The following is a 14,850-nucleotide window of genomic DNA, read 5'->3' as shown; positions in this document are numbered from 1 at the left end:
ACAACACTATAATTAACAACTGAAATGTACTTGCATCACGGAAAAAGTACTAGTACTCGTAGTTGTATCGTACTTGTTGAAATGTACTAGGATTTGTACCTACACTAAAGGAAAAAAAACTCATATACTCGTACTCAAAGAACTTACTTGTTCTCGTGCTCATACTCATGTCAAAGTACTTGTACAAGTTAGACACATGGTATTATTTTCAAGTAAACTTGAATCCTCATTCCTGATTGGTGGATCCATGGCAACAAGACGTGCTACATATAACCATGTAGCACAGCCTCGGTCCATACCGCATTCCGCGTATTCTGCTGTTCCAAGATGCGAGCAACATTTTAGCTGCAAACACTGAACTGCTGAATGTCCGTGTAAAGCGTGCTCGTTCCAAACTGTACTACGCGTCAAGTTTGCTTGAAGATAAATTCGTTATCACGCTCGTGCTCGTGGAACACGGAAAATGTAGTGCGTCTGTGTCCCACATACCGGCCTCGTGGTATGTGGAACACAGACACACTATTTTATTCCGTGTTCCACTCGCGCTCGCGGGATAACTTATAATATACATGTACATGTACATGAACTCAACTAAATGTAAAGACTAGCATGGGATAAATAAATATTCTCTTACCTACGACGTTCACGATCACGGCTGCGGCTTCGACTACGGGAATGAGAAGCACTCCGCTTTCTAGAAAAACAGGGAAAAAATGGGTGAAAAAAAATGAAACTACTGAAATACCATGGAGGCGATTCAAACAACATTGAATACAATGGGAACTTTATAAAATATTTTCACGATTCTTGTACATGGAAAAGTAAGGTAGCCCTTAAAGCTATAGTCCATCATTTGCAGCCATCTGAAAAAGTAACTGGCGTATTATTGTTGAAAAACATACTTGGTTGAAAGATAGTAAGTGGACTAAACTCCCTGTGAAATTAATCTTTCTGGCAAGCTATCTTTTTGAAGTAATCAACGAAAGAAGGCCTTTCACACGGTGCGTCTTAAGATGCACCGTAGGAAAATCTAAATTAGTAGTTCGTTTTGTTATTCGGTGCAGCGCGCGCAAGCATTGGCACGACGCACAGATGCGCGCGATTGCTATAATTCGTCGGATCAGTGCGCGACATCGCGTATACCGGTACATGTAGCTGCAATTCAAAACACTTCAAAACATGATTCAGCAACTTTTGATTTGAAATTGAGATCCTAGAATGCTGTTTTTCTCAGAATATACAGCTGAAGCTGAGCTGAAACTTCATCAGATTAGTTGTTCAGTATCCTTCATTAGATTTTGAACACTTTTGTTGCTTCAAATGAACAAAATGCACAAATTACAAATGATGGACTATATCTTTAAATGACTAACAATCAACCTTAGGGTGTATTTACGGGTTGTATGGGAACCGGGTACCAGTTAAAGAAGCCCAACCCCAAAATTCAAATCTTGGAAGTTGCAATTCGGATTGTTCAAAAAGGTCCGCACGATAATACTGCCACATCAATGTGACAATGCAGCATGATACAAGTGTGTACAGTGAGGTCTTTTGCTTTGTGGAGAAAACAATTTGACTTCCTGTTTTGCGAAACACCCCTCTGGCCTATCTATAGTGTGTGCCTCGCAACTCGCGTGCGTAATGCTAAAAATCTGCTTACATGTATATGGAAATCAGCACGCACGCGGCGCATACTTTGTGATGTGGTGCAAAACGCAGCGGCGTTTAACTGGCGGTTTAAAACCACCCACGTGACAGGCCCTCGACCAATAGGAGTCGGCAAACTGTCTGAGGTATTTATGAATGTTATTTTGGTCCAGGTTCTCATATGTGGACAACCTGTACAGAGATGATAACATAGTTACAATGATGGGGTCAAAACTGCCGGCCGGTCAGGTTGGCCTAGCTTTTCCTTCCTTGCCTTCCACCGTTGTGACCTGGGTTCGATTCCTACCCTGGTCCACATGTGGATTAATTTTTCAGTCCCTACCTGATTCCATGGGTTTCCCCAGAATATTCTTCTGGGGTTTTCCCCCCACCGCTAAAGCTGTAACTTCTTCTCATTGTCTTCTCTCTACAGGCATGACAGGTTTCTTCAGGCTAGCAAGCTGCAGTGCCTACACTACCAGTATTTTTGAGGAATCCTTGGTTTCATTACCAGAAATAATTAGTATTAAAAACGAGCAGTTATTCTTCCACGGCCGTAGTCTCGGTGCAAGACATTTCTAGCGGGGTAGTTCACGAACCTGATTCGGTCGATGAACCACACGCAAGAACGTCTTTGGAATTTCCCTTTGCAAAAGGGTTTGACTTAATATGCAAAAATAGCAGCAAATGCAAATTGGTGGAAACAAAAGAGCTGTTCCATTTTACGTCCAAATTGACTTAGAGTACTGATTTTTAGCCATCCAAGGCCCAGCTTCTTTGATGCAAAATTTATTGTTTCGTCCACGCAGTCGACATTTTCATCCGACAACGCTTCAAGGCTCGTTGCACGCTGTACACGCAAGGCTTGGAAAACTGCAGTACGCACAGAAAGCAGACATGCTACGCCTTGCACGCATGCAAATGCACATACAAAAATATGAAATTGCCAAGGCATCCCTTGCGGACAGTTGGCGCGTGTTTATAAGGGCGCCCGCTACCGTGAAACGCTTTACAGTGCAATAACTCGTGTGCGCTGAAAGATGGCACTGCTAAGGACGTATTAGAACCACGGCAGTAGATGGCGCCATCTACAAGATGAATCAAATGCAGACTTTAGAACTTTGGCATTCAGCCTTCAGAATTCGGAGCATACCTCATGCACGCTATATTCAAGCTAGTGCATGGGCACGACGAATGCTCGGAATAACTTGGATCCAAGGCTCAAAGTTCCCAACACTGGATTTGATTCTTGGTGATAGCGCCCTCTACTGCCACAACAGCATGACCATGCCTGTAAGTGACTGGCTGGTTCAGCTGAACACAATTCCAAATCCAGTCTGAGGCCAAGACTAGTATGGCTAAACCTTTAGTTTCCTTTCAAATCTAAATCTCCAAAGTTCAACACGTTTTGTCAAAAGTTTACCTTCTTTCCCGACTGCCGCTGCGGTGGCTCCTACGAGGCGAGCGAGATCGAGAGCGGGACCTTAAAAAGAAGAACAGACAAAATTCAGTGACAATTTCTCTAATTGTCGGTGGGCAGCAGCTATGGAGGGCTACATCAGACAAAATTCAAACATCCACATTTTTATTGTTAGAGGCTGTATACACAATATTGGCACTTAAATATAGAGGACCCTTTTAAGGAAATTACTCACTGGCAAAAGTTTGAATGAAGAGGGGATTGAAAAATACAATCATGTTTGATTAAATATCCAAATGGGAAAAATAACACCAAAAAAGAAAAGAAACGTATTTAAGTGATTACAAATTTATCAAGGAAAAACCTTGTTTCTTTTTTTCGTCCCTTGGTAGTTCTCTTTTCTACTTTACAGCAAGTTGTGGTCCATGTAAGGCCATGTCCGATTTACTGGGCTACGGCTTATTTTACACACGTGCCTAATGGTAGCCGCAGCAGCCACTTCCCATAGACCCGTGTGTAATTGCTAGCCGTAGCCAAGTAATTCGGACATGGCTGAAGGTACATGTACATACTTATATATAGATGTCATCTAAAAAATTATGGTACACTGTGTCTTGGAAGGATAAAATATTCAAGTCAAACTATGTTTAGGGTACATTATTTTACCTTTTAACCCTAACGTACACGTACATACATGTACCGGTACCTTAATCCATCAAAATCCACTGCCCTGTTTTGGAGGATTTCGGCAGATTCAGGATACCTCCATACTGAAAAAGTTGGGCGATTTTGATGGATTCAGGACAGTAAAACCTAGCGGTACTGCAGGATTTTGATGGATTCAGGATACCTCCATATCGAGCATTTGGGGGACTTTGATGGATTCAGGATCTCAGCAGTTGGCTATATGAGGTATACATGTATGTACTATACTGGTGGATTCTGATGGACTCAGGACACCAACATTTTTTTGCATGACAAAATTGGTGGATTTTGGCGGATTCTGGATACTTTCTAGTAAAAGTGCTCAAGGGGTTAGGGTTAAAACACTGACAGGGCAGATTAACAGATAAGTGAAGTGTGGCTTAAAAAATGGTTTATGTGAGATAATTCTGTGGTATTGCAGGGGAAAAAGCCAACAAAACTTATAAAACCATCATACAAGTAGTAATAAGAAAAACAACAAAAACAAACGAAAACCCAAAACATCAAAAATGAATTGCACTCGCACTTACCATATGATTTTTATAAAACCATATTCTTTTGCCAAATGACCCAGCCGCCAACTCACAACCAACCAATCACAAGTCTCCGGGGCTTCCTTGCCAACCAATCACAGTCCAGAGAACCAACATCGTGAGTGGAGGAGGGGCATTGGACCAAACCACAACACCAACTGCTTTGCGCCAAGAGGGATCTTTTATTTTGTTTTCTCGGCAACTTTAACGACATCATCATCACCACACTAATTCCCCAACATTTTTTCCACTCATCCTGACACCATCGCAGCCAATGGCAACCAACAACAAAGCCCACACACCAGCCTAGAGGTTATGTACAAAATACCAGCAAATGAAAAATATGAATTCAGTGATATGAACAAACTGTCGGTATGATTACAAAACTCAGACGTTTGATTTTAAGCAGTGTTTCTAACTTGGAACATTGGAACATCTAAAAGAAGATTGCAGAAAACTAAAATATTGAAGTCCAATTTTCATTTAACATATGACGATGGTTATTATATCCAATAGAGGGCATAAATATTATCTTAATTAGCATTATGTTTTTTCAAACTTCTTTGTTTAGACGTTTTTGATATATGCAATGCATTCTGGGTAGCTGGGCATGAGTGAATATGGTACCAAATTTGTAGTTTAGTGTTCAAACCAAAAACAAATTCAAGATTTTTGTTCTGCCTCAATATAAAAAGTTAAGAGAAAATACTGTTGCATTGGTCACTTAACAAAAAGTATATTCTGAATAATTTTTTTTACAACCAGTGGAAGTACATGTACGGTATGAATCACAAATCTAGACTAAACCTGCTGTACAGTATTTCAAAATGGCAGCTCAACAGCCCTCATCTCGGTATCCAGGGCAACTGGTGACTTCTCATTTCTTTGAGCTCTCATTGGATAGATTTTGTTGAACTGGAGGTCAATGCTTCCATGTATGCATGAAATGCGTGAACAGCTTAGGCCAAAAAAAATAGTTCTGCTTCCAATTACATGGCATTTGATAGGAAGGTAGGTATAGGTAGGGAATTTTTTTTTTTGGCCAATTTTTTGTGTGCACTATCATATGAAAGCGTGTTGTCAAAGGTAAAGGAAGAAATTGATGGTTTTTGGTTTTTCCCCCTCATTTTGCCCATAAAAAAATTGGGGTAGGGGCTGTCAGAATAGGATAGGTAAGGAAACGGGAAGCAGAACTATTATTTTTTTTGGCCTTTTTAAAATGCCTGTTATGGGCCTTTGTCACTGTCCAAATTACAATGTACCTGTGTTGGTCTGGCTCCAACAAGGGACATTTCAGGGACCTTTTTCACACTAGCAGGAATCCAACATGCCTTCTACATGTAAATCAGGCATGCAACTGGGATTTTAGAAAAAAAAAAAAAAACGAGGAAATTCCAAACCACACAATTCTTTGTACAGTGTTTTCCAATTTGTAATGGCATTCATGAGAAGTAAAAATACGAGGAAATCAGCTGATCCGAGAAAAAGTTGCATGCCTGGTACATGGGTCTGGCGCTGTACACGGGGAAAATCACACGCCTGGTTGGGACCAGAGTTAATTGAGAGGCTCTACCCAGGTACAAAATCCAAAATCTACGAACGACCCGTGTACAGTGTGAACGGCTGGCCTATACCTTCCCTCGGGCAGTGAACCTGTGTTAATTTCAACACAGGTACATGTAGGAGAGACGATAGTGTGAAAATACCCCCAAAACTTAACAACATTATGCGTTTCTTCACTAAATTTTGTGAAAGCAATTAGAAGTCACCAGCGCCGTTGGATAGGGTGATGGCACAAATGAAGAGTACGAGTGGGTTTGTTGAAGGGTAGTATATTTGTACACGTCGGTAGCCGTAAAGATGGCACGACATGTATTATAGCGGGGTACCAACCTGCTGAAGTAGCGGCGATAGCCCGACGTGAAGCGTGTGCAGTGCCGGGCGATGTGGCCCCGCTCCCGACAATGGAAACAACGGATGTCCGAATCACGGAAGGTGGACCGGCCAAAGCCCATCCGGCCGCGGTTGCGAGGACGAGCAACGTTGACCTGCACCCGAGAGCCACGGATCGTCCTGAAAGGGATCAAAATAATAACATTGATATCAGTGTTGTAGTACTCGTACTCGAGTACTTTTTTGGAGTACTTGTACTCGTACTCGAGTGTCAAAGTACTCGTACTCGAAATGACAGTACTCGTACTCGGGCAGCAAAGTACTCGTACTCGACATGTCGAAATTGTACTCGATCATCAAAGTACTCGTACTCGAATAGCAGAACTCGAAAAATGGTACAGCTTGACTTACCACAGCCTTATTTTATTATCGATACTTTCAGTTGGAAATGGTTGATTGGCTTGCAGAGAATTCAAAGTTCCCTGATTTTTCTCTGTTTATGTCCGGACAAACACATTTAACAGCTAGCCGTGAGTGGGTCTGTATATCGGTCTGACTGGGCCTGGGCCAATTATGCACAATGAGTCATTTGCGGTATGGCCGTATTCGGAAATAGTACTTGTACTCGGAATACAAGTACTCGGACTCGTACTCGGAAGTACAAGTGCTCGTACTCGGAGACCTAAACTTGTACTCGGTAGTACTCGTACTCGGAAGTACTAGTACTCGTACTCGCTAACTCAAGTACTCGGCAGTACTCGGTACTCGGAAAAAAGTACTCAACTACAACACTGATTGATCTTCAAACAAACTTGAGTCCTGGAGCCTGATTGGTCAATCCATGACAACAGCTGTGGGGTATTATCCCATATTGTACCGTCCATATTGCACTGCCCATATCATACTATCGTGCATTTTGCAACTGCATGAACATGCAATGGGAAAACAGCTGGAACAATACCACAGTGTTCGACCAATGCGGGCACGCTATAAATTCTATCACGAAGGACCTTTCAATGGAGAAAGCATTGTGAAGCTACTGTTCAGATAACCCGTCATGAGGAAGTGGCTTTGAACAATAGCGCACACAATGGCTTCTCCATTAACCCTATTAAACCGCCCTGAATCCTTCAAAATCCTCTTTGCCAAAGTGGAGGAATTTGGAGGATTGAGGTTACATGGTAGGATGCACTTTGTCAAGGCCTTGGGCCGGACCTTGTTTTTGCTCAACCATGCATAAATATTGGCCTGGATTATGCTTGAAATCTTCCGTACTGCTCCAGGATGTCACTGGCCAAGCCTCAACATATTGACAGTCACTGCCGCAGGATGTTGGCAGTGGTCACCCCTCCACGGACCATATTCAAGAAATGACACAATGGAACCCACCACCGACGTTCTGGTTGACATTGATAGACTTACCAATACACATGGCTTACAATGTATGACAATAGCAGTACTGGTAGGCAGAGTCAATTGGAAACCCCAAGCACTGCTTCAGGCCATTAGGCTCAAGTCCATCATACTCCATCAATACTTAGTCACACCAGGCCCACTGGACCAAGTCCCCTAAAATCCGCCAAAATCGGGGAATGGATTTTGATGGAGTTGGGGTGGTTAGGGTTAAACTTTGTGTCATGGACCCCATTATTTTAACTTGATGCATGGGCGTCGCTAGGGGAAAAAAAACTAAACCTGCCAAACTCCAACTGTTGGAGTTTGATTGACTTGGTATGGATTGGCCTATGCATTGTCGAGTGATTGGATAGGGATGGTACCAAACCTAACAAAATAAAGCAATATGTACATGCACATTTGACCACAAGCTGTGCTGAGGACCGTGGGTGAGCATACCCACGAAGAAATGCCAGTGAACTCCAACGTGTTCACAAATCTCATGCCCTTCTGCCCCGAACCTCACAAAATTCAACAGGGTCTCCCTGGGCCTTTGGTACCCAGTCAATCAAAGTCCAACACTGGCCAGTGTTCGGTACCAACCCTGCCAAAATCAAGCAAAACCCGCTGTTGGAGCTTGATGGGCTCAGGGTTGTTAGGGTTAAGGAAAAATTTGCTTTGCTCCCCCCCCCTGGAAAAAATCCTGGCGACGCCCATGACTCGATGCACTGAGCCTAATGTCTACTCACTCTCCATTCATCTCCCGCACGGCCTCCTCCGCATCCTTCCTATTCTGGAAGACGACAAAGGCAAAGAGCGGTGGGTACCGGGCCAACCACACCTCAAACAGCGGGCCAAACTTCTTGAAGGCTTTCTCCAGGTCTGTCCGGGACGTCTCATAGTTGATGTCGCCGATGTAGACGCGGGTCCGCTCTCCTTCGTCGTCGCTGTTTTCTTCATCACTGCTGTACTTCCCCATGTCAGTGGGTTGTCTGCAACACAAAACTACATTTTTTTTATCCTGGTCAAAACAGACAATCGAGTCTGATGATCAGCAGCTTCTGCTTTGGAGGATTTTCATATTTCGTTGAAATAACGGTCAAGAATTTATTGGCCAGTTCGGTATCTCGATGAAGTCAAGGAGCTAGACGGTCGACTGCCGTAACCATAGACACCTCATAAAACCTAGACACGACATTCTCTGCTCTTACTGGTATGTTGAGAATAGTGTGCGAAAAACAGGCTGCATCACGCAACCTGTGATGATGTACGCATGTTCAAATGTCATGTGGCTTCGAATTACGCGCATACTTGTGTACGTACGCGCGCGTTGGAAATTAGGTATGCAAATGTGTGCAAACAAGCCTTGAAATTACACGAAAAATAGACACTGAGAAAGGAGGGACTTGCTTTCCATCGATTTAAAGAGGTTTAGTACCGGTATGCTTCCAAAGTGTTGGCTTGAGTAACTCCAGCTCCAATGCGTATCGCATTGCGATAAGCAGAGTTTAATACTCAAGCTACTAAAGTGTAAATATATCTACAAAGTCTAAATATGAAAATCAAAAGTTGACAAAGTTCTACATTTTTGGGTACAGTGTGGCCCTTATTAAGGGAGGTTGGCCAAATTTATGAGCTAAAGTTAGTCTGATTTTAATTTTTAAAGGGCCTACATTATACATTCATGATTTAGCATGTTCAGACACAGCATCATAAATGTGGCCAATTTACTGAACTACCGGTAGGCCTACCTCTAGTCATATCGCGATAATAGGGATGCCGCGATAATAGGGAGTCCGACTAGGCCTATACTAGCATTTTATTTTCGCAGTGGCTATCGTTACGGCAGCCGTAACGCATTTCCCATTTTCTATCGTTACGGTAGTAGGGGCCTACTGCAACTTTTATAAAAACATGAGAAGAAAATATAAAATTAGAAAATAGAAGGAAAAAAGTGAATTTGAACGTTATGAAATTCGGACTTTATTTCCCTTTTAAAAAAAATACTCCAAAGCCTTAGGTTAGAAAAGGAAAAAAATTCAAGTGCAAAACTGAGATGCGAACCCGCAACCTCGCGGTGCAAAATCCTACCCTCTATTGACTGAGCTGTCGCACTGCTCGCTAAAACGTGGGGAAACAAATAATTATATACATGCGTGCGTATCAAAAAAGTATCTGTATCTGTATCCGTTGCTCCAGCTAAACGGTAGAATCCGCATCCCGCTAGAGTTGGGGCGGCTGTGCTGGAGCTAGTTAACTTGGGTTTTGGTTCCCTCCCCGATGACGTGGTCTACTAAGGCTTGTTTAAACTGGTTTAAGTCGGGTATGGTGATGATAGTGTTTGGCAGGTCGTTCCAGATGGGGATCGTTGATGGGTAGAAACTGGTGCTATAGAACTTGGATTTAGCGTTGGGTCGGTGGTATGAAAACTGGTGCGAGCTCCTAAGGGTTTTTGTTTTGGGCCTAAGGTCGTGTTTGACTTCAACGAGGTTGTGAGAGATCTTGTACATCATGGTTAGTCTAGCAATGGAGCGACGTGTTTCAAGTAGAGGCCAACCAAGCTGGTTCAACATATCTGTGACACTGGCAAGCCTGGTGAAGTTGTTACAACACATCCTGGCAGCGTATCTCTGGATACCTTCAAGTTGTTTGTTTTCTTCCTCAGTGAAGGTGGCCCAGCCGCAGGCACCATACTCTAGTTTGGGGCGGGCGAGAGACTGGTAAAGTTGGGATTTAACCTTTCTGCTACAGGATTTGAAGTTTCTTCTGATGATGCCAATGGTCTGCCTAGCGTTGTTGGTAATTTTGTTGATGTGAGACGACCAGCTACAGTCAGAACTCAGGATGAGGCCAAGATATGGGTGATTGGTAGTAGTTTGGAGAGGTCTCTGGTTGATTTTGTACGTACTGATGAGTGGATCCTTTTTGGTGGTGATATGCATGACAAAGCATTTGTCTGGATTGAATTTCATTTCCCATTCCCTCTCCCATCTGCACAGAGCATCCAAATCGTTTTGCAGGGATGTAGCGTCAGATGTTTCTTCTACTTCTCTGTAAAGTATGGCGTCATCAGCGAACAGTCTGATTTTCGAAGAAACATATGAAGGGATGTCATTAACGTAGAGGAGAAACATCAGGGGTCCCAAGACAGTGCCCTGGGGGACTCCAGATAAAACTTCAGCTGTTGTAGAACTTTTACCCTCCAGGACGACTTGTTGGGTACGTGTTGTAAGGAAAGTTGAGATCCACTTGTGCACATTACCGGTGATGCCATAGTGCCTCAGTTTGGTGAGAAGCCTCTGATGTGGGACGCGATCGAACGCTTTCGAGAAATCAAGTAATATTGCGTCAACCTGTTTGCCTTTCTCGATTGATTTAGCTATGTCATCAATGGTAATGAGGAGTTGAGTGTCACACCCTCTGCTTTTTCTAAACCCATGTTGGCAGTCTGTCAGGATCTGGTGCTGCTCAATGTGGAACATTATATGACGATGGATGACGTGCTCAAGACATTTACATACCACTGATGTTAGTGATATGGGGCGGTAGTTACTGGGGTCACTTTTACTGCCTTTTTTGAAGACAGGAGACACGTTGGCTGTAGTCCAGTCATCTGGGAGGTCACCAGATTTTAAGGATTGGTTAAACAGCCCTGCTAGTAGTGGTGCCAACTCCACGCTGCATTCCTTAAGGATTTTATTAGGAATGTTATCTGGTCCCGAGGCCTTGGAGGGGTTCAGATCACGAAGAAGTTTCTCGATACCCTCAGCCACGATCTCAAGTGATTCAATGTCTGGAACAGACTGCTGTAGGTTAGGGAGGTTGGATGTGTTTTCCTTGGTGAAAACTGATTTGAAGAAGGAGTTGAGAATGTTTGCCTTCCCAACTTGGTCTGAAACGGTGTCAGTGCCATTCTTCAGTGGATGGACGCCTACATTGTCAGTTCGCTTTGATTTGACATATTTCCAGAACTTTTTTGGGTTATGTTGGAGATCTTCCTCAAGCATACTGGAGATATATTGCTGGTGAGCTCTGTTGAGGTTTCTTTTATACATTTTCCGGGCGCTTCTGAACAGTTTGGAGTCCTCAGCAGAGTTAGTTTTCTTCTGTTTATTATACATACGTTGAAGCTTTCTGCTTTGACGACGGAGCGCAGGAGAAAACCATGGCAAGTTAAATCTCGTTGAGGAGTACTTGGATGGGATGAACTTTTCAGTAAGTGCGTTGAGGGTGTCCCTCAGAAGAATCCAATTTTCATTAACTGTCCTTAGATTCAATTCATGGAGAAAATTTTCACCAAAGTTCTTCAAATCATTACGGAGGTCTTCAAACTTCCCTTTTTTGTACAGGAAGAATTTGCGACGAACTGGTTTGGTAGTTACACCTCCAGCGTTAATCAGAATTTTCACCATGCTGTGATCTCCACAACCAAGAAGCACCCTGGTGGATTCAACGATGGTGGGGTTGTTTGTCATAAACAAGTCAAGAATACTTTCCATCCGGGTGGGCTCAAGGACAAATTGGTCTAAGTTGAAGGAGTTACAGATGTCAACTAACTTCCTGCACTGAGCAGAAAACTGGGCGCCAACCTTAACCAACCTATCGTCCCAATTGATGTCTTTCAAGTTGAAATCTCCTCCCAACCAAATTTCACCTTTTCCTTTGGTTAATTGATGGAGCTTTGAGAGAGATATATCAAGTCTATCAATCGGTTCATGAGAGGAGTCTGGGTTGTAGAAAGCCCCCACGTACACCTTCTTCTTAGGTCCACATTCAACGCGAACCCAGATACATTCAGCGTCAGAATTTAATTCATCCACTAGATGACAGGAGAGGTTTTTGACAGCTATCAAGACACCCCCGTAGCCATCATTACGATCTTTTCTAAAGACAGCGTACTCTGGTGGGAAAAGCTCAGCATCAAGGATCTTTTCATTTAACCAAGTTTCTGTGCCAATAAGAATGTCCGGCGTATGTTCATGTAGGATACCCAAAAGTTCCGAAGCCTTATTTTTCAGACTTTGAAAGTTGATGTTGATGACAGTAAGCTTCTTCGCTCTGGTGGGTTTCTTAGACTTTGTTTTTGCTGTGTCACGTATGGGAGGATTTCTCTTCCTGGTTTTACAAGGCGGTTTGGGGGATGATGCAGCAAGGGGTTGTACATCACTCAAAGACTGGTCTGAGTCAAGTGGAGTAAAGGGATTTTCAGTTTCAAAATCAGTCACGATACTAAATAGCGAACCAGAAAAATTTGGATGACCACACCCATCACAAATCCATGAGGTACTACAATTAGCCAACAAGTTGTAAGTTTTACTACTCATGTTGATGCAAGCGGCATGATTCCATTTTTCACACTCTTCACATTGGATACCCTTCTCTGGATAATAGCCTACTTCCTCTCCACAGACACCACACGGTGCAGGGGGGTCATCAAGCGAAGAGTTGGATGGAGGGCCTGGGTTTAGGTTGACATCATTTCCAAGTCCGATCAACAAAACATGGGTCCAGGATAGGCCATGAGAGTTTTTCAGAGTTTTGATAAATTGTCTACGAGGCAGTAACGCAGTTGCAAAATAACTGGTGCTTGTTGTGCCAATATCGGGATCACATTCTGTCAGCCTTGTGTCTACGGTTGTACTTACAGTTTTGCAGATCCCATCACTAATACGTGCGAGAGTAAGCAGGAATCCAATCACAAAATAAGTAATGGTGAACTCCATGGTGGTTTAATCCAAGTCAAAAGCTGCAGAAGCGGTAGTAGGAAGTCCAAGTACAAACTTCGATGTCGGTCTATAAATTGCACAGTGTTTTTTAAAATGGCCGACTTCAAGATTCACTGTTTACACAGTTGACTAAAATTAAAATGACGAGATTTGACGAAAATTCACACGAACGACGAACAATAAACCAATAAGCAGATCCTTAAAAACATCAAAAGCGATAAAAATGGGTTAAAAGACCTGGATGGCCAAAGGAAACGCGAAAAATCAAGGATTAAAAAGCTAAAAATCTCCCGCGAAATAAAAGTCGTCTAGCTCCGACACAGATCCCTCTATCTTAGAGGGCGCTAAACAACGGCTGCCGTAACGATAGCCACTTCGTTTATTAATTATTTTAATTTTTCTTATCCTTTCCTTGCTTGGCCTAGCCCCACTAGTGTGGCCGTCGGTATGCTGCGCTGAACCCAAGGCCACACACCGTGGTCTGCGCACTACTGAGGACGTTTTCATAATTTCAACAGCGAATTTCTTACATATGGTTGTATTCTACGATGTCCCAACTTTCACTTCTGGGATGCTTGGGTGTAATGATGTTCAATTTTCCAAGATATTCTTGAATCTTTCTGGAGCCCATATGCACTCGTGAAACGTCTGGTGATGGCAGCCATTTTGAATGTGACAAGAGATGACCTCAAGCTGTGACGTCGCGTTTATGCAAATTGCTTGTCGAGCGAGGGCGCGAGTTGCAAATGCGACGGCTGTTCCCTGTACCATGCATTTATCGTCTGGGGGCCACGTGCACTGATCTCTATTCAGGATCTACGGCACAGGAAACAGCCGTCGCATTTGCAACTCGCGCCCTCGCTCGACAAGCAATTTGCATAAACGCGACGTCACAGCTTGAGGTCATCTCTTGTCACATTCAAAATGGCTGCCATCACCAGACACATGCCAGACGTTTCACCTGTTCACGAGTGCATATGGGCTCCAGAAAGATTCAAGAATATCTTGGAAAATTGAACATCATTACACCCAAGCATCCCAGAAGTGAAAGTTGGGACATCGTAGAATACAACCATATGTAAGAAATTCGCTGTTGAAATTATGAAAACGTCCTCAGTAGTGCGCAGACCACGGTGTGTGGCCTTGGGTTCAGCGCAGCATACCGACGGCCACACTAGTCATGCTAGTGGGGCTATGCTTGGCCTTGCTTTCTTTTGATATAGCCCTGAAATTAAAAACACAAAGACCCTTATCATATTTAATGGTTAATAGTTACGCTCACCGTTATCAGTAATGACTACCTTTTTGAAGCCTACCTACAGATTTAATTTCTTCGAAAAACTTCAGACGATATCGTCGTAAAACGCGACCCCTGGACGCTGAGTTTGCTGTTTCCTTGCTAGTAGTAGCGCCCTCATTCGTCCAAATCGCGCGAAAGATCGCGAACTCCCCCCCCCCCCCCCCCCCGGCCGCGCCGGGGAAAAAATGATACACTTAAGTTTAACTATTTTGTTTTCTTTTCAAATCAACC

General features: G+C 43.3%; 1 protein-coding gene across 3 annotated transcripts in view; it reads right to left on the bottom strand.

Moving 5' to 3' along the window:
* The window catches only part of LOC119725086 (serine/arginine-rich splicing factor 7-like), a 32,421-nt gene extending 17,688 nt beyond the window's left edge, over positions 1–14,733 (bottom strand). Inside the window, exons 1-6 of one of the 3 annotated variants that reach the window (XR_005270685.1) lie at positions 14,602–14,733; positions 8,343–8,585; positions 6,199–6,378; positions 4,303–4,611; positions 3,071–3,130; positions 676–694 (exon numbers count right to left, since the gene is read on the bottom strand). Coding sequence is in view for 2 of the 3 variants with exons in the window: in XM_038196451.1 (XP_038052379.1) it covers positions 635–694; positions 3,071–3,130; positions 6,199–6,378; positions 8,343–8,572 (530 nt within the window). In the remaining variant the exon portion in view is untranslated. Of the gene's footprint in view, positions 1–634; positions 695–3,070; positions 3,131–4,302; positions 4,612–6,198; positions 6,379–8,342; positions 8,586–14,601 lie in introns of those variants that run through there. The other 2 variants (XM_038196451.1, XM_038196457.1) reach the window with 2 other exon arrangements.
* Positions 14,734–14,850: the final 117 nt, after the last annotated feature.

The sequence above is a fragment of the Patiria miniata genome, unplaced genomic scaffold, assembly GCF_015706575.1.
Source record: "Patiria miniata isolate m_02_andy unplaced genomic scaffold, ASM1570657v1 HiC_scaffold_1, whole genome shotgun sequence".
Lineage (NCBI taxonomy): Eukaryota > Metazoa > Echinodermata > Asteroidea > Valvatida > Asterinidae > Patiria > Patiria miniata.
This window is presented reverse-complemented; position numbering and strand designations above follow the sequence as displayed.